Source organism: Geospiza fortis, unplaced genomic scaffold, assembly GCF_000277835.1.
Source record: "Geospiza fortis unplaced genomic scaffold, GeoFor_1.0 scaffold285, whole genome shotgun sequence".
NCBI lineage: Eukaryota > Metazoa > Chordata > Aves > Passeriformes > Thraupidae > Geospiza > Geospiza fortis.
This window is the reverse complement of record NW_005054403.1, coordinates 2,571,715-2,586,270: the sequence shown is the minus strand read 5'-3', so window position 1 is coordinate 2,586,270 and position 14,556 is coordinate 2,571,715. Positions and strand designations below refer to the sequence as shown.

The following is a 14,556-nucleotide window of genomic DNA, read 5'->3' as shown; positions in this document are numbered from 1 at the left end:
GTTACTCTTTCAGTTGGATAATGTTCAATTCCTACTTGAAAAGGGCGAAGCTGCATTAACTACTATTTCATTATTGCATTAACAACAGTTCACTTGCTGCTCTTACAGACTGTGTAAGTAAGTCACTCATGCTTCAGAGACTTTTTTGCTGTTTATTGGAGACAGAACATACTACTAAACACAGGTTTCCAAAACAAGCCTAAATTTGTGCATTGGAAACCCTCACCAAAGACAACAATGACCAATTTCACTTCCATTAATTAAAATGCCTATTTATAATACAAGGTCTGTTTTACTTAGACTCCATAAGGCACAAGGGTTCAAATGAGAGCAAAAGCAAACCTCAACGAGCAGGAAAATCACTGTTAAGAGAGGCAGGAACATGGTGAACACCACTGTCACATGCAGAATTATGGGTCCTGATAGAGTGTCATCTTGCACTAGGATTAGTCAGAGACTGTTTATGGTTTTGATTAAACATCTTGGTGAATAATTAGAAAAAAAATATATTTAAACCAAATCCTGGAAAGTATTTGGTCTATATTTTGGGCAGGATTGAAGTGAGGAGGTGACTCAGAGACATCACCTTCTGCTCCTCTGAAGTCTGGATTAAGAAGGAGTGGGAATGACATCTGGCATAGGTGAGCTGACATCCAGAGCTTTTCAGGCTATAAGAAATCAGAGAAGTTTGTTAGCATCCTGCGATATCACTTTCCAAGCACAGCTTTTCTAAGATGAGGAGATCTCATCTCTTTTCTTCTTCCTTATGCAGAATAAAAGGCCTTTACCATCCTTGCTGCTCCTCTTTGTATTTTATCTACTTCTGCTATGTCTTCACTAGGATTGAGTGGCCAGAAATACCTCTAGTGTCCAAAAACTGATCACTCTGTGAGTAGATAAAATGGCAGAATGGCATTTTCTGTTTGTTTGCCCATTTCCTGACTGCTGTTTAGCAGAGGACTAATGTCAGGGTCATATATATAGTAATTTCCCAAACTCACAAACAAGGAAAAGAAAAAACAACAACATTTTGAGCCAACTATCATCTGTGTGTAATTAGGGTTATCTTCTGCAATGCTTTACCTTGAACTTATCAACCCTGCATTTCATTTACTCCATTTTTGTTACTTTGTCACTCATCTTTTAGAATCCTTCTGGAAAGCCTGGCTTAGCTTTGTCTGCTTTGAATATCCTGTTTCACCTGTGTACCTTCCCTTGGGAACCTTTGCCCCAGCTTATTTATAACTCAGTTCCTTCTGAGAGCTTCTCACACAGATTCTTAGAGATCCCCTGCAGTGAATCCCCCAGTTATGAAATTGATCATTTCCTCCTAAACTCCATTACTGCCTTTTAAACAGTTAATCTGTGAAAGGACCTTCCTTCCCATCTCCTCACAACTGAATTGAATCGAATTGAATTTTGTAAGAGGCTTCTGTGAGGAACCAAAGGGGATCTGAAAGTCCAAATGTGCTTCTCAGCTGAGCTATCTTCGTCCACATGCTCACTGACTCCTGAGGACTGAAACCATGTAAGCATGACTGTCTGCAAACCCACACCATGAATTATGTAAAGTACTAAGAGATGGGAGGTGTCTCAAAGTCGTAAAGATGATTTAAGAATGAAATCTCCAAAGATATTTTGGTGTCCACTCCCTAATGATTCCATTCTGCATTCAGGTCTGAATTGCTCCTGGGCTTCTAACTTTGTGCTTACAAATACCAAAAGGAAAATTTCTCTGATGTTCTCTATCCTATCCCTAAAATTAATCATCTGTGTCCTTGAAATTTAATTAAACCAGATAGTCTTTTAAATAGTTTTTTCCACCATATGTTGGAAAAAGAGTAGCAAAATTAAAAGAATAAATCACATCAGAGAGAAAATTAAATACACTGTTTGAAGCCAGCCTCTCTTTCATTTTCCTCATTGTTAAAACTTAGTCAATGCTGACAATAAGCATTTTTAAATGGTGGGGACAAAGCACTTCAAAATGCATTGTACAGAAAGCTGAGCATGGAAGGCATTGAATGGGCTAGATTTTCTAAAGTGTTTTTCCTATTTCTGATTGCTTTGGTGTGAAAGTGGTAGTATGAAATACATTATAGCCCTGATGGAGTAGAAATAAAAGCTTTACAAAAATGAAAAAAGAAAACCATTTCAGAAGCATTACCCCCATTTATATGTTGCTTATTCTAAAACTAAGTCAAGAGGATTTAATGCCATCAATTTGTAAAGCACAAAAAAAATCACTAAATTAATAAAGGGTAATTAAAAAAATGAGAAAAATATGTAATTCTTGTTTCATGAAAATTGTTTAAAGCCAATACCTAAGCCTGTTCATTATGACATCCTAAGACAATAGTCATAAATTTATGTTGTTGAAAAAGCATCTATAGAAAGTATTTGCCCAAATCTCAGGAAATAGAATTAGCTTTCAATGGATAATTCTTTTAAAATATTCAGGGTGTGAACATCTGAAAGAAAATTATCAAAAGAACACTTTCCTCTTGCTATTAATTTATTCTCTGTTTCTCATGCTAGTTTGTGACCCTTTCTCCTGTGCCTTAATCAAGGACAGATGGAGTTGTGATTCTGTTTTATGTAACATCTAACTTCACATCCTTTTGGAAAGATAAAGTTAATAACTTCAATGGCAGTGGATTCTGCCACTCCAGTTGATGTCCAGTGACTTCCAGCTGCTCTTTGATTTTGGTTTTAAAATCTGCAAACATATAAGTAGTCTGGGATTTATGCAAGTGAGATTCTGTCCAGTTTAAAATTAATATGTTTTAAGTCTAGTCTGATTAAAATAATGACAGAGATGTTTGAAAAGTCACTTGGACTACTTTAGCAATGACTAAGCTAGAGAGCAGGTTGAGGACTGTGAGTGGATGAGTGTCCATGGTAGATATGTCAGAGGGTATGAACTGAGTATGACCTTGAGAATGAAGAGTGATTTTGGAGCCCCAGCAGCAGGTACCCAAGGTAAGTTGTGCAGTAGTTCACCTCTGGGTCAAAGGAAGACGTGTGCACTACTTAAGGGAAAGCACTTAAGGTCAGTTCTTCATCTCACATTTTGAATTATAATTTTAAAAAGGTTCTTTATCCTTTTGTGTATACTGTATAAATTTGTTTTTCTTTCTCTGTGAATATTCCCTCAAGTCCTTTATATGTAACAGGATGTTGGAAGATTATCTGAAATGTCAAATTGTAGTTTTGTCATAGGATTATGGTGGTTTAGAGACAGACTTTTTTTAACTACATCCATAATGCTGAAGTAAATCACATGGGGGGTTTTATTGTTGCTGAGGGCAGGTATCATCACCACATGGCTCATGATGGCAGTGTGTGACATCAGCTCCCAGGGGGGCAGATTTGTCTGGGAGAAAGTTTTTTTGTATGATCCACCCCAGAGTGAGCTAACCCACAAGCAGCGCAGACAGTGAACTTCCAGCAGCTGGGCTGATCCCCCAGCTCCCCTCAGCAGCGTGGAGGAAGCTTTTCTGTCCCCTCTGCTTCCTTTTGGGTGGAACCAGTTTAGGGGCCCAGAAGGCCAAAAGGACACAAGCTCACTTCTGCGGTCTCATGGCAAAAGTATCCTCCTATCACAGACATGTGGGTCTTCATATCTCCAGGGTTTCATTGTTGACTTTCAACACTATTGGCCACTGTCATGGGAAAGGGCAGAGTTCTCACCCCCCTGAGGTCTTTCAGGTGATGTCTGGTCAGGTGGGAGACTCTGATGGGGTCAGGTCTTGCCTGTGAGACCTGGCAGTGCTCAGAGTGCAGGCACAGGCCAGGCTGCAAAGCTCCTTCTGCTCCTGGGAGATTTTCCAGTTAAAAATCCCATGGTGGTTATGGAGCTGTGGCATCTCCAGGGCTGGAGGTGGGGCTGTAAGGGCTCTGGCTTTCCTTGCTTCTGGTGGCACTTGAAAGACCCCAACAGCCACAGCTTGGGTGGTGTCTCTAGTGCTGTGTTTGTGTAAATGCATAATATCAGGCATAGTAACAAGTGGGTATAGCAAGACAATGCTGTTCTCCTAATTGATTATTTAGTCTTTGAAAAAGGTTAAAAAACCCTATTTTTTTTTTTTTTTTTTTTTTTTTTTTGCCACCAGCAAAAGCTCCATGTTGGGAAAACAGTAACAAACCCATCCAGAGATCTAGTAGGGAGAAGGAGATTAAAGTCATTAAAATCTATTCAAGCAGAGAGGGAAGCTGACCTCTAAGGGTATCACTCATACCCTCATACCCCAGGTGAATGCTGTACCTCTTGTACCCAGGGTGAATCCCATCTGCTGCAGTCCTAAATAAAAAACTAACATGGATACTGAACATGCTTCCCTCTGGCTTGTGTGAGAAAGAAATGGCACAGACAACTGTCTGGGTTGGAAAAGCAGGGCTCTGAATCTCATTGGGACCTAAGTGGCTCCTTATAGATAGGGTTGGGTGCTGAATACCTAAAATAATTTTATTTAAACATCTCTGTCCCTAATGTCAGATGGCCTCCCACTCAGGTTGCTACAGCATAAGCTCAAAAGGAAGGCTGTGACATTGAAGATGAATTGCTCAGCCCCATGTGACAAAGCTGTGATCCACCAGGGCACAGTGGAAGTCAGGACTCTCCAAGCTGGCGTTGAGCTCAGTACTTTTTATTCTTCCCACAGATCTCTCAGGAGCAACAGAAATTAAATTTTTTAAAAATGAATGAAGTACATATGGCAACACAGCTGCTGAAAATCTGTTACCCTTTTTAATCACCTCTCATGTCCTGGGCATGCATTTTATCCTTCAAACTCAGTAAAATGAAAAACACTGAGAGGAAGGCATCTCTCTGTATTACTGGGGGACTTCGTAGTGTTATTAAGTCATTAAGTCATGCCAGAGAAGCTTTGCCTAATATGGTTATCCAGAACTTAGGTCTCAGTGGGTTCATCTTTAAAAATATTTTACATACTTATAATCACTGGGACAAGCAGCATTTTCACAGAGGTACTGCAAACTGCAAATAAATAAAATTGGAAAAGGAGAGGACCATCCTTTTTCTTAATGATGGTGAACTTTTGAAATGGAAAGGTTGTAAGCCCTGGATAAGTGCTCAAACAGCCTTGCAATGATGCACTTTTCCACCTGCTTATGGATACACTGTAGAATAGACCTTCATGCTGGAGTGACAGGGTCTCCAGAGCACCTTTTACTGCCTACCCTCCTTCCATAAGCATTCAATGCCATGAGCAGTCAGAGTGACTATTTCTCATTTGGTAGCCTTGAATCACACTGCTGATTATTCCCCTTTGCGTGTCAGCTCCAAGGTAAGGACAGCAAGTTGGGTAATATATTCAATTCCAGTCCTGGAGCTGGGGAGAGAGAAAAATGCTACTGTTGAAAGAGGTTTTTCTGTGAAGGAGCAGTGATTTACATCCTGAATAGGTGCAAATTATCCTCCCTTCCCACCCCCAAGTTCAGCCGATATACTCGTTATTCAATATCTTGCTGCTGTGATGCCTTTTTTTCTTGCAGTTTTTGATTTTCTGTTAAGTTCAGAAGGCTCTGGTTTCATAAGAGATATGAGGATATTAAATATCTTCACGAGGGATTGGGCTCCTTATCAACCTAAAAAGTGGTTATTTTCAGTCAACAGTGAAGCATCTGTCAGTCAAATAAAAGGTCTTTAACTAGAACAAGATCCTGAACTTACAATTCATCCCTGCTGGAATGAAAAAGAATAGAGCTGCTTTGTCTGTTGGTTTTGAATCCTTCATGGAGAGTCGCCAGCAACTGTTAACTTGTGCATTATTGTTCTATCAGACAGGAGAAACATCAGGGAGAATTTACCAGCACAGTCACAAGCCTTTCATCACACAGTTATTACAGTGATAAAGTTCAGTGGTAGTTACTCACCTCTACAAAAACAAACATCACCCACTCAGACAAGAGAGAATGGATTTCTGCAGGGTGATGCTGCATTAGCTTGCGCTACTGCACCTGACTCCCAGCTACCACTAAATCCAAGTGCCCAGTGCACTTTGAAGTACTGATTGTGAGAGCACTCCTGTGAGCAGGGAGGGACCATGATCTACCCTTGTTTCATAGGTCTGAGATGGAGCTGTGAGGCTGCTGTGAGGCTGAGCAGTGGAAACCCACTGGCATGAACTTGGGCCCCTGGATCTCTGGGTCACTCAATTCAGCCTGGCTGGAGGAGACGCCCTCCTCATGACCGTGTGTCCTCCCCACAGAAAGCTCAAGGAGAGCAATATAAACCTGTGGAGTCAAATCTCTTCCCTATAGGGCTGGGATACAGCTGGCTGCTCAGGGCTCTTGATTTAGGCATAGATAAATAGAAAAATTAAAGCTCAGATTCACAAACATTGGAAGTCACCTGATTTCCACATATTTTTGATGTGGTTTTTAACTTCTTGTTTGTCTTTAAAACCCAGACTTCATATCATTGTGTAACCAGGTAATTTGCTGAGATGCTTTGGAGGGGTGCACCTCAACTACTCAACTACATGGCATGCTCAATAGACAGGTGATTGTGTGTCTTATTTGTCCTCTTTATCCTGCAGGAAGACGAAGTTGCTCGTGACAGCCGATTCAATTTCAGTGGCTATGGCATGGGCCACTGCCTCCAAGTCAAAGATGGCACAGCAGTCAAGGCTACACCACCCAACCCAACTCCAGCACCACCAAAGGATTCAGATTCCATCAAAAAGAAGTTTGTTGACCGTGCAAAAAGGATTGATACAATATCCCGTGCTGCGTTCCCACTGGCCTTCCTCATTTTCAACATCTTTTACTGGATTACATACAAAATTATACGGCATGAGGACATTCACAAGAAATAGGCAGCTCTGGTTTGCCAGGACTTCTTAGCCAAAGTGATCCACATGTAAATAAACAGCGAAATGTCATTCTGTCATATGGACTAAGGGTTTCTTCCCCACTCCCCCAGAACACTGGAGAAAAAATTAGCAAAGAGGAAAAGAAGTGTAGAAGGAAAAGTGATTCCATGACAAAATATGCCGTGAGACCAGTCAAGAGGCTCCCCCTTTGTACTCCTAGTGTGTTCTTCCAGATTCAGCATCGATCAGACATCTATAACTGGGGCCAAATTATACCCAGCTTTATCACCAAGATATTACCTTTCAGAACAAAAGAGAATCAGAAAACAAACAATTCTCCTAAAACATCTATCAAGAGACTGTGGTGGCTACAGTACAGTAAGTTATAAGAGGACCAAAATTTTTCAGGATAATGTTGCCTTTCTATTTGAAACAAGTCTACTGAGCTACATTCCATGATCATGTCTGTAGGTAGTGGTTTCACCAAGGAGTCCTTTTGTGGGTTGTAAATTATTTCTACTGATAGGGGAGAGGGAAAATAAAGGAAAAAAAATTTATACTTTACTATCCTTGTGGGTGTGCATTTTAATATTATCTTGCTTTACTAGAATTGTAATTTTGGGGTTGAACTTGTGTGTCATGTGATTTATTTGATAGTTGACACTCCAAAACCAGTGAAACTGCCCAGTTTATTTCTGTTGGGAGACAGTGCACTTACTTCATTTTATTTCTGCTGATTTTACATGCAACTTGAGGTGCCAAACTGTATTTTACCTATTGTGCTACCCTGTACCACACTACTTAGTAAGAACTTGTTTCCTCAAAGGTGTAGCTCAGTTTAGCATTGAGTTTCTATTATCGCTCTCATTGTAGCTGCAGTCAATAGCTCTATAGGTAAACACAACTTGTTTACAGACCTCTAATTTATATCTTTACTCAAAGTGGCTATCATTTTAAATATCATTAATTAACCTAAGAATTTTAAAACTGTACTGTGATTTTCAGAACCTGTTACCTTTTGGTGCCAGATCTGCGTTATTCAAATCCTTGCTACATGTTTTAAAGTAGAAAATTTAAAAAAAAAATTTTAAAAAGAGGAAAAAAAGATGGTATTTTTGCTTACATGGAAGAAGACAACCTGTAACATAAGATGAGTAAAACATTAAAATTTTACACTTGCTGTAAAAGGGTTTATTAAAAAAAGGTATTTGTTCAATTTCAATAAAGCTAAATGTGGTACTAACATTTCTTCACTCTCTTCTTAATTTGCAGCAGCAGCAGCAGCAGCAGCAGGGCTGTTCGTGCCACAGCCCAGCTCTTCCACTGCTCTGTCAGCAGAAAGAGGGTGAAAAGCAGCCTTCTGCTGACATGACTTAGCACACCAAATTTTTCTGTCTATCCTGCAGCAAAGGGACTACTGCAGCCCCTGGGAGTACGCCAAGGACTGTCAGAAGTGTGTCTGGGATATGATAGGAGCATTTGTAGAACATTTGTATGTGCTGAGCCAGGCCTGGGGGAGGAGGGATACTGCTCCCCTCTCACAGCAACCCTACAGAGCAAGAAATACAGCCCAGCTTCACATGTGCTGGGCCTGGCTTGGGGGTGTCCTGAACTTTCTTCTGGCTTTCTTAGAGCTTCACCACTCTGGTGAGCTGAAGGACATGCTGATATGGCCTGTGCCAGGTGCCCCCTGTAGACATGGGAGTGACCAATAGTTTAAAAGCAAATTAAACACTGAATTCAGTTTTCTGCCCTTCCCTTGTGATGCCCAAATACACACACTGTAGCTGCCCCGTACAGGCATTTATTCTCAGTCCCCTAATGAGATGTGGAGCTGAGACATACTGAACCTTCAGCACCTTTCACTCTGCTTTTGCTCCTGGACCAGCTTCTGCTGAGAGAAAACAGGTTCCACAGCCTGTCTGAGCCTGTATTTGTGTGTTTATGTGTCTGTGTTCCCAACTCTCTCCACATGGCTGCCTGTAGCTACCAGCCTTTGTTCCTCCCCAGAACAGCGAAGGGAAACTGGAGGTTGTGACGACTCTGATTCCTGAACAATAAATTTGCAACAAAAAGCCACTCATGCATTTTATCTTCCCATACCTTCCTCAGCTTTGTAGACTCTTCTGCTGCTTAACCCCCTGATGGAACTGGCAACATCACCTCCACCTTGTTGAGGCAGGGAATCCAGATATGACTGACAGCCCCAGAAAGGGTAACAAGTGAGAACTGAAAACAGCTGTCCAAACTATTCTGCTCTGAAAAATAAGCTTTTGATGCAAATTCAAATATCGTAATATATGCAATTTTTATGGTATCAGATTTGCTTTTATTCATTTTTAAAATGGAACAATATTTGATTACAGATAATGTAGTGGAGGAAAACCCCAGCACAATCCTAGTGCCATGAAGTGCAGCAGGGTGAAGATACCCAGCTGTAAACCATATCTGTATGGCAAGTTAGGAGCCTTCACTGGTATGTAAACATTCAGACCTCACTTTTACTAACCCCTTGTTCCAAAACCAGTTTTTCAAATGAAGGTGTAATGCCAGCATTAATCAGGATTAATCCTCAGTGCCCAGATGTGTTACAGAGATTCTCATGAATGTCAGAGCCTGCTGCTCACAGCTGCCCCAAATGGCTGCAGGCCACAGCAATAGGAATGCAAACCTGCTCTCAGCTGATGGATGAGTCTTTATGGCCCTTCCTGTGGTGAAGCTCATGTGCCTCCAGCATCCACATCACAAATTCAACTGCTCTATTTGCAGTGCTTGGCTATTGGCATTTATCAAATAGTTCATTAAAATATCTTGCTGATCAGAACTGAGGTTTGCTGACAGTATCCATGGGAAGATTGCTCTGCTGTTGCCTTCTGTGTAAACTTTGGTCTAGCCACAAGAATAATCCGTGCACAAAATCTGAATAGATCTGTCTCTCTCTTTTGAAGACAGAATTTAGGGATACATGAAAATTATTCAACTAGTCACGGATATTGAAATTATCTAACTAAATTTTGGAAACAATGTGTGCAAATGGACAAGGCCAGCAAGCATGACAAATAGGAATGGCTGCACGATACAGAAAAGTTGCCACATGCTGGCTGTGACCCCTCTGACATAGAGATGGTTTGATACTGGCCATCTATTAAAGAACCTTCTCTCAAAGAACATGGCTGGCACCAGAAACTGGCTGAGAAACTGCCTGCAGAATAAAACATCAATTAACAAGGATAGCAGGACACAACTTTCCTAAACAAATTCTCAGTAGGGTTAACAGAGAAAAAATACTCAAAAAATGATCACCCTGCACTCAGGGAAGCAGAATAATTAAATAGTGAAGCAGTTTTATTCCAAGACACCATTGCAAGAGGAAAAAAATGGCTTAGAAAATAACTGAGACAAATAGCCTTTGTGAAACAGGAGGCACATCAGGATGGGAGGAGATTCCACACACATTAGAAAACTTGCATGCTACAATTCTAGCTGGTAAAATAAAATTAAGCCCTAGAGCATTTAAACTACTTGCATTTAGTTATAAGACAATTATGATGACTTCTACTTTACCAAGAAAGCTTAAAAAACTTGAAGCATGTCTTTAAAGGATGCAACATCAAGTCTGGTCATTGGCATCCCGTTGTTACAGGCTGGACCTGAGTGATTCAGTAGTCAAGGAGAAATGTTTATCCATCTCTCACCAAATGGATGATGTCACGTGCTGTGATAAAGCCTAACTGATAAAAGAGATCTTTAAAAAAAATCTTATTACATTAGGAGGAAAGTGAAAAATTTAAAAAAAAATTAGTGCAATATGAAATGAGAGATCTCTCTTTGTTACTCTTTCCTGGTTTTTTTCTTTTCATATTTTTAGGTAGCAGAGACGTCACTTGTGATGTACTGAATCAAATGTGGTGTAGCAATAGAGGCTTCTGGTTTAACCAATATGAGATATCAGCAATTCCTAACTGCTGGAGGACAACTCTGGGATATGCAATGACTCTGGGGTCAGATGTTTTCATGTGCTACAGAGGTGAGGAGTAAGAGTGGACCCCATCCACAGACATTGAGATTTTCTCACTTTGATTCCATTTTTTCCCAGTATGAGATGTTGAAAGCAATAGGAAAGAGCTGATGGAAAAACAATGTTTGTCTCCTGCAGGCTGAACTGCTGCAGCTCTTCATCTTTATCCAAACCTGCCTGACATGGGTGGCACTGGAGCTGCTGCCCAAACATGAGGCTCCAGCCCAAACTTACAGCCTTTTGCAGCTGATGTTACTGAAAATATTGTGGAAGAATCTGAACTTGCCTTTGAGATTACAGACATGGGCATTTCCTGGGAAGGGCTTTCATTGGGGTGGTGTCTTTGCCTCAGCAACAGGATGCTGCATCTACACCTGGAATTCAGATTTTATGAATTTATTCAAAAGATCGTACTCAGTCCAAGAGTGGCATTTCTGTATTTAGAAATATATTTCTAAATACAAGAATAAATATATTTAATGTGTGGTTATAAAAAGTATATGCACATCTTTCTTATTCATTTAAAATTAGAACACAGCAATGAACAAAGAAACCAAATTTTTGTAAAAATATCAGCTTTGTATTACACAAAGTAGTATGAAAAAAATTTTATTTAATATATTCATTTTCATTATCTATAATGTAGTATCAGTGGAAAATTATCTTCTGCCAGACTTTGAAAGTAATTTATTCTAATGATTTTTGGCATAGAATTCTGTGTCTTAAAATGTTTTGGAAAACTAAAAACCAAACCCAAAGCTGCCTAGAGAAACTTGTGCCTGTGAAAATACTCTAAGCGGGGACATCTTTTCTCCCCAAATGCCCCTCACAGATTTTACATTAAAAAAATCAATTTTCTCTAGCTTAACAGGAAGATAAAAAGAAGATATTTTTGTCATTTGAAGATATTTTGTCATTTGTCACCTTTCCTAATTTTGCAAGGAGATTGTGAATTATGATCAAATTTAGGGCTTAGCTTCAGAACAAGAGAAGCTTCACCAGTTCCAGACAAGCTCATCTATGCAATTTACTTCCAAACCCAATGCAGTGCTAACTGAAAGCAGAAGGAAAAAATTTCTTCAATAGCTTCTAGATCAGTTTCTTTTAAAGGATTGCTTTCCAACGCTAAGCACTAGAAATAATTTGAGAGGGAAAATATTCAGAGTGGATTAACTCTCTTCCACTCAGGAGGAATCAAAAATTGAGTCAAAATAAGCATCTCAGATGATAATTAGGAAAACTGACTCTGTGAAATACATACACTCAGTTTGTTAGATTGCACTGAAATGAACATGCTAAACAATTATCTTTGCTATGGAGATATGCTGTGAGGCAATATTAGGAAAAAAGTAATGAATACCAGGGATCCTGATCACATTTTGCCTGTGCTAAAAATGAGATTTTACTTGGACAAATTATATAATATCGTCAGTAGTCCTCTGAACAGCTGTACAATTGATTCAAAACCAGCTCCTTCAGATGATCACAAGGCTTGAATCTGATGCCCAGCAGAGTGAGTTCCTGTTGTGGAGATGGTGGACAGTGTGTGCCCTGCCAGGAAAATGGCAGCTGGATGCATCCCTCCTTTTTCCACAGGAAAAACAGCAAGATCCCTGAGAGTGCACACAGGAAGTGTATTCCACAGCAGTGCTTAATGAAAGTGCTTTAGACAGAGCAGTTGAGGGACTCACAGATTTCCACCTTACCTTTTCTTTGGCATGAATCCATCTTCCCTGAGGTAATGAAGAGTGCTACCCTTGACATCCCAGGGCTGGGCCTGTGGCTGGACATGTTTGGAAATCACATTTTTATCACCTGGCTTCCAGAGAACACCTTCCCTGTTCTCCCTTTAATACAAAAAGAGAAAAGTGCTATGCCACTGTAGGAAACACTGTGGAACCAGAGTCTTTAGCAGGGTTTTCCAGTGAGAAAATGAGAGCACCAATGACTTAATTCACACTGGAGACACTGACACTACCTCCTCCTCCTCCCTCTGCATGGTCAGGCAGAGATGTTATGGAAAGGCAGGAGAGCCTGGCAATGAAGAAGCTGCCAATGCATGGTTAAAATTTTCCTCTTAGCCATTGCTTGGAGTTCAAAGGGAACACATGTTTGGCTGCATTAGGGAGAGACCAAGGAGATCAGCGTGGACAAATGCCTGTGATGAGCTAATTAACCTTTAGAAGAAGAGAGTGAGCACATTTTTCCTGTAATAAGCTAATGAACTCTATCCTCAGGGGGAGATGAAGGACATAATCAATGAGGCTCCAACAGGGGTCTGCCAAAGATGCTCTTCAGAGGAGGGGTGGTACTGAGTCATTAGCTTAAAAAACAAGAGCTGAAAGAGCTGCCTGCTGCAGGAAAATTGGGTTCCCCTTCCATGCGTATTGCATTACATGTAATAGGGCTTTGAAAGCATGTTTTCTGCTTGGAAGAATATCACAGTTTTCCGCTAATCCATGCAAGAAGCAAAGCTAAAAAAAGAGAAAGTATCTTTTGCTTGGCAATTTTTCCTTGTAGTAGCTCAAGTCAAAACCAAGAGAAACTTTGATGCTGACCTCAGATGTAAATCAAGTTGTTACCAGTTAATGGTGAAAGTTTCAGTACGGGCAGGGTCTCAGCCTACATCTTGGCTGTCTGCTGTTATGGCACATTTACTCCTCACTTTGGAGCCCAGTGTCTTTTTTTTCTTGAATTACCACAATGAGAGGTTCCATCACTGACCCTTCTGGTGTTGCCAGTGCAGTAAGTGAGGTAAAAACTGAAGAAGTTGCTAAAGAACATTTAGAATTTCAGTGAAATTTCCCTCTCATCAGAATCTCTGTGTATAACAGTCCTTCAAAGGCCTTTCCAAAAGGACACTGGCAGAGGCTAAAGAGCATTTTAATGTTTCCTTTGATTTATTAACACTAGCTCAGTTTTTAATTTGCAGAAAAGAAGTGCTCCATTAATACTCACTGTAACATTTCACACTAAACATCCTAAATGTGAACTTATCTATTTTTAAATGAACTAATTCCCATGCATTGGTTGACTTATTCCAGGCATCACCAAGGCTGAAAACACGAGGCCTGTTCCAGACATGCAGTAAGGTTTCCTTGAACACCTGCACTATTATTCTGTCTGTAGTTTTCTGCAATAATATCAGTGGGCAGGACTTGCTTTATGGCACCAAGGAAACAAAGGAGGATATTTTATAATAAAGGAAATTTTCTTATTTTCTGCTATAATAGCAGAGAGAATTTCACTAAAAATTGATCGCTTCTGCAAACTGTAAAGCTTGTATTGCATTTGTGCAATACACACACACACACACATACATATTCCTTTCACTTTGCTCCTCTCAGTTTTATTGCAGTATTTCTTTGACTGATGTCCTTGGAAATTTCATCTGCTACACAGTGCTAGCTAGCGTGGTAGCACAGATAAATATCTACCTTCTTTTTCTCTGACCTAGATGTGGAAAAGGTCCAAAAGTTATCTTTAGCCTGATTAATCTAAGTCTGATCTGCTAATATGCTGCCATGGATTAAATATATAATATATATGTCATCTGAAACAGCTGAGGCACAGCTCAGACATCCTGTAAATGGCAGCACTGGGATGTACCTGCAGTGGTTTTGCTAAGCAGGCACTCTGCCCACGGCTCTCTGATAAGGTTTCTGGGTCACATCTGAAGACTTCTGCAGCAAATGTGAT

At 40.2% G+C, this 14,556-nt stretch overlaps 1 protein-coding gene across 1 annotated transcript in view; it reads left to right on the top strand.

Moving 5' to 3' along the window:
- The window catches only part of GLRA2 (glycine receptor alpha 2), a 120,152-nt gene extending 112,068 nt beyond the window's left edge, over nucleotides 1-8,084 (top strand). Inside the window, exon 9 of the mRNA XM_005426170.2 lies at nucleotides 6,564-8,084. Within this exon, the coding sequence (XP_005426227.1) occupies nucleotides 6,564-6,842 (279 nt within the window). The 3' untranslated portion in view covers nucleotides 6,843-8,084. The remainder of the gene's footprint in view (nucleotides 1-6,563) is intronic.
- The last annotated feature ends 6,472 nt before the right edge of the window (nucleotides 8,085-14,556 follow it).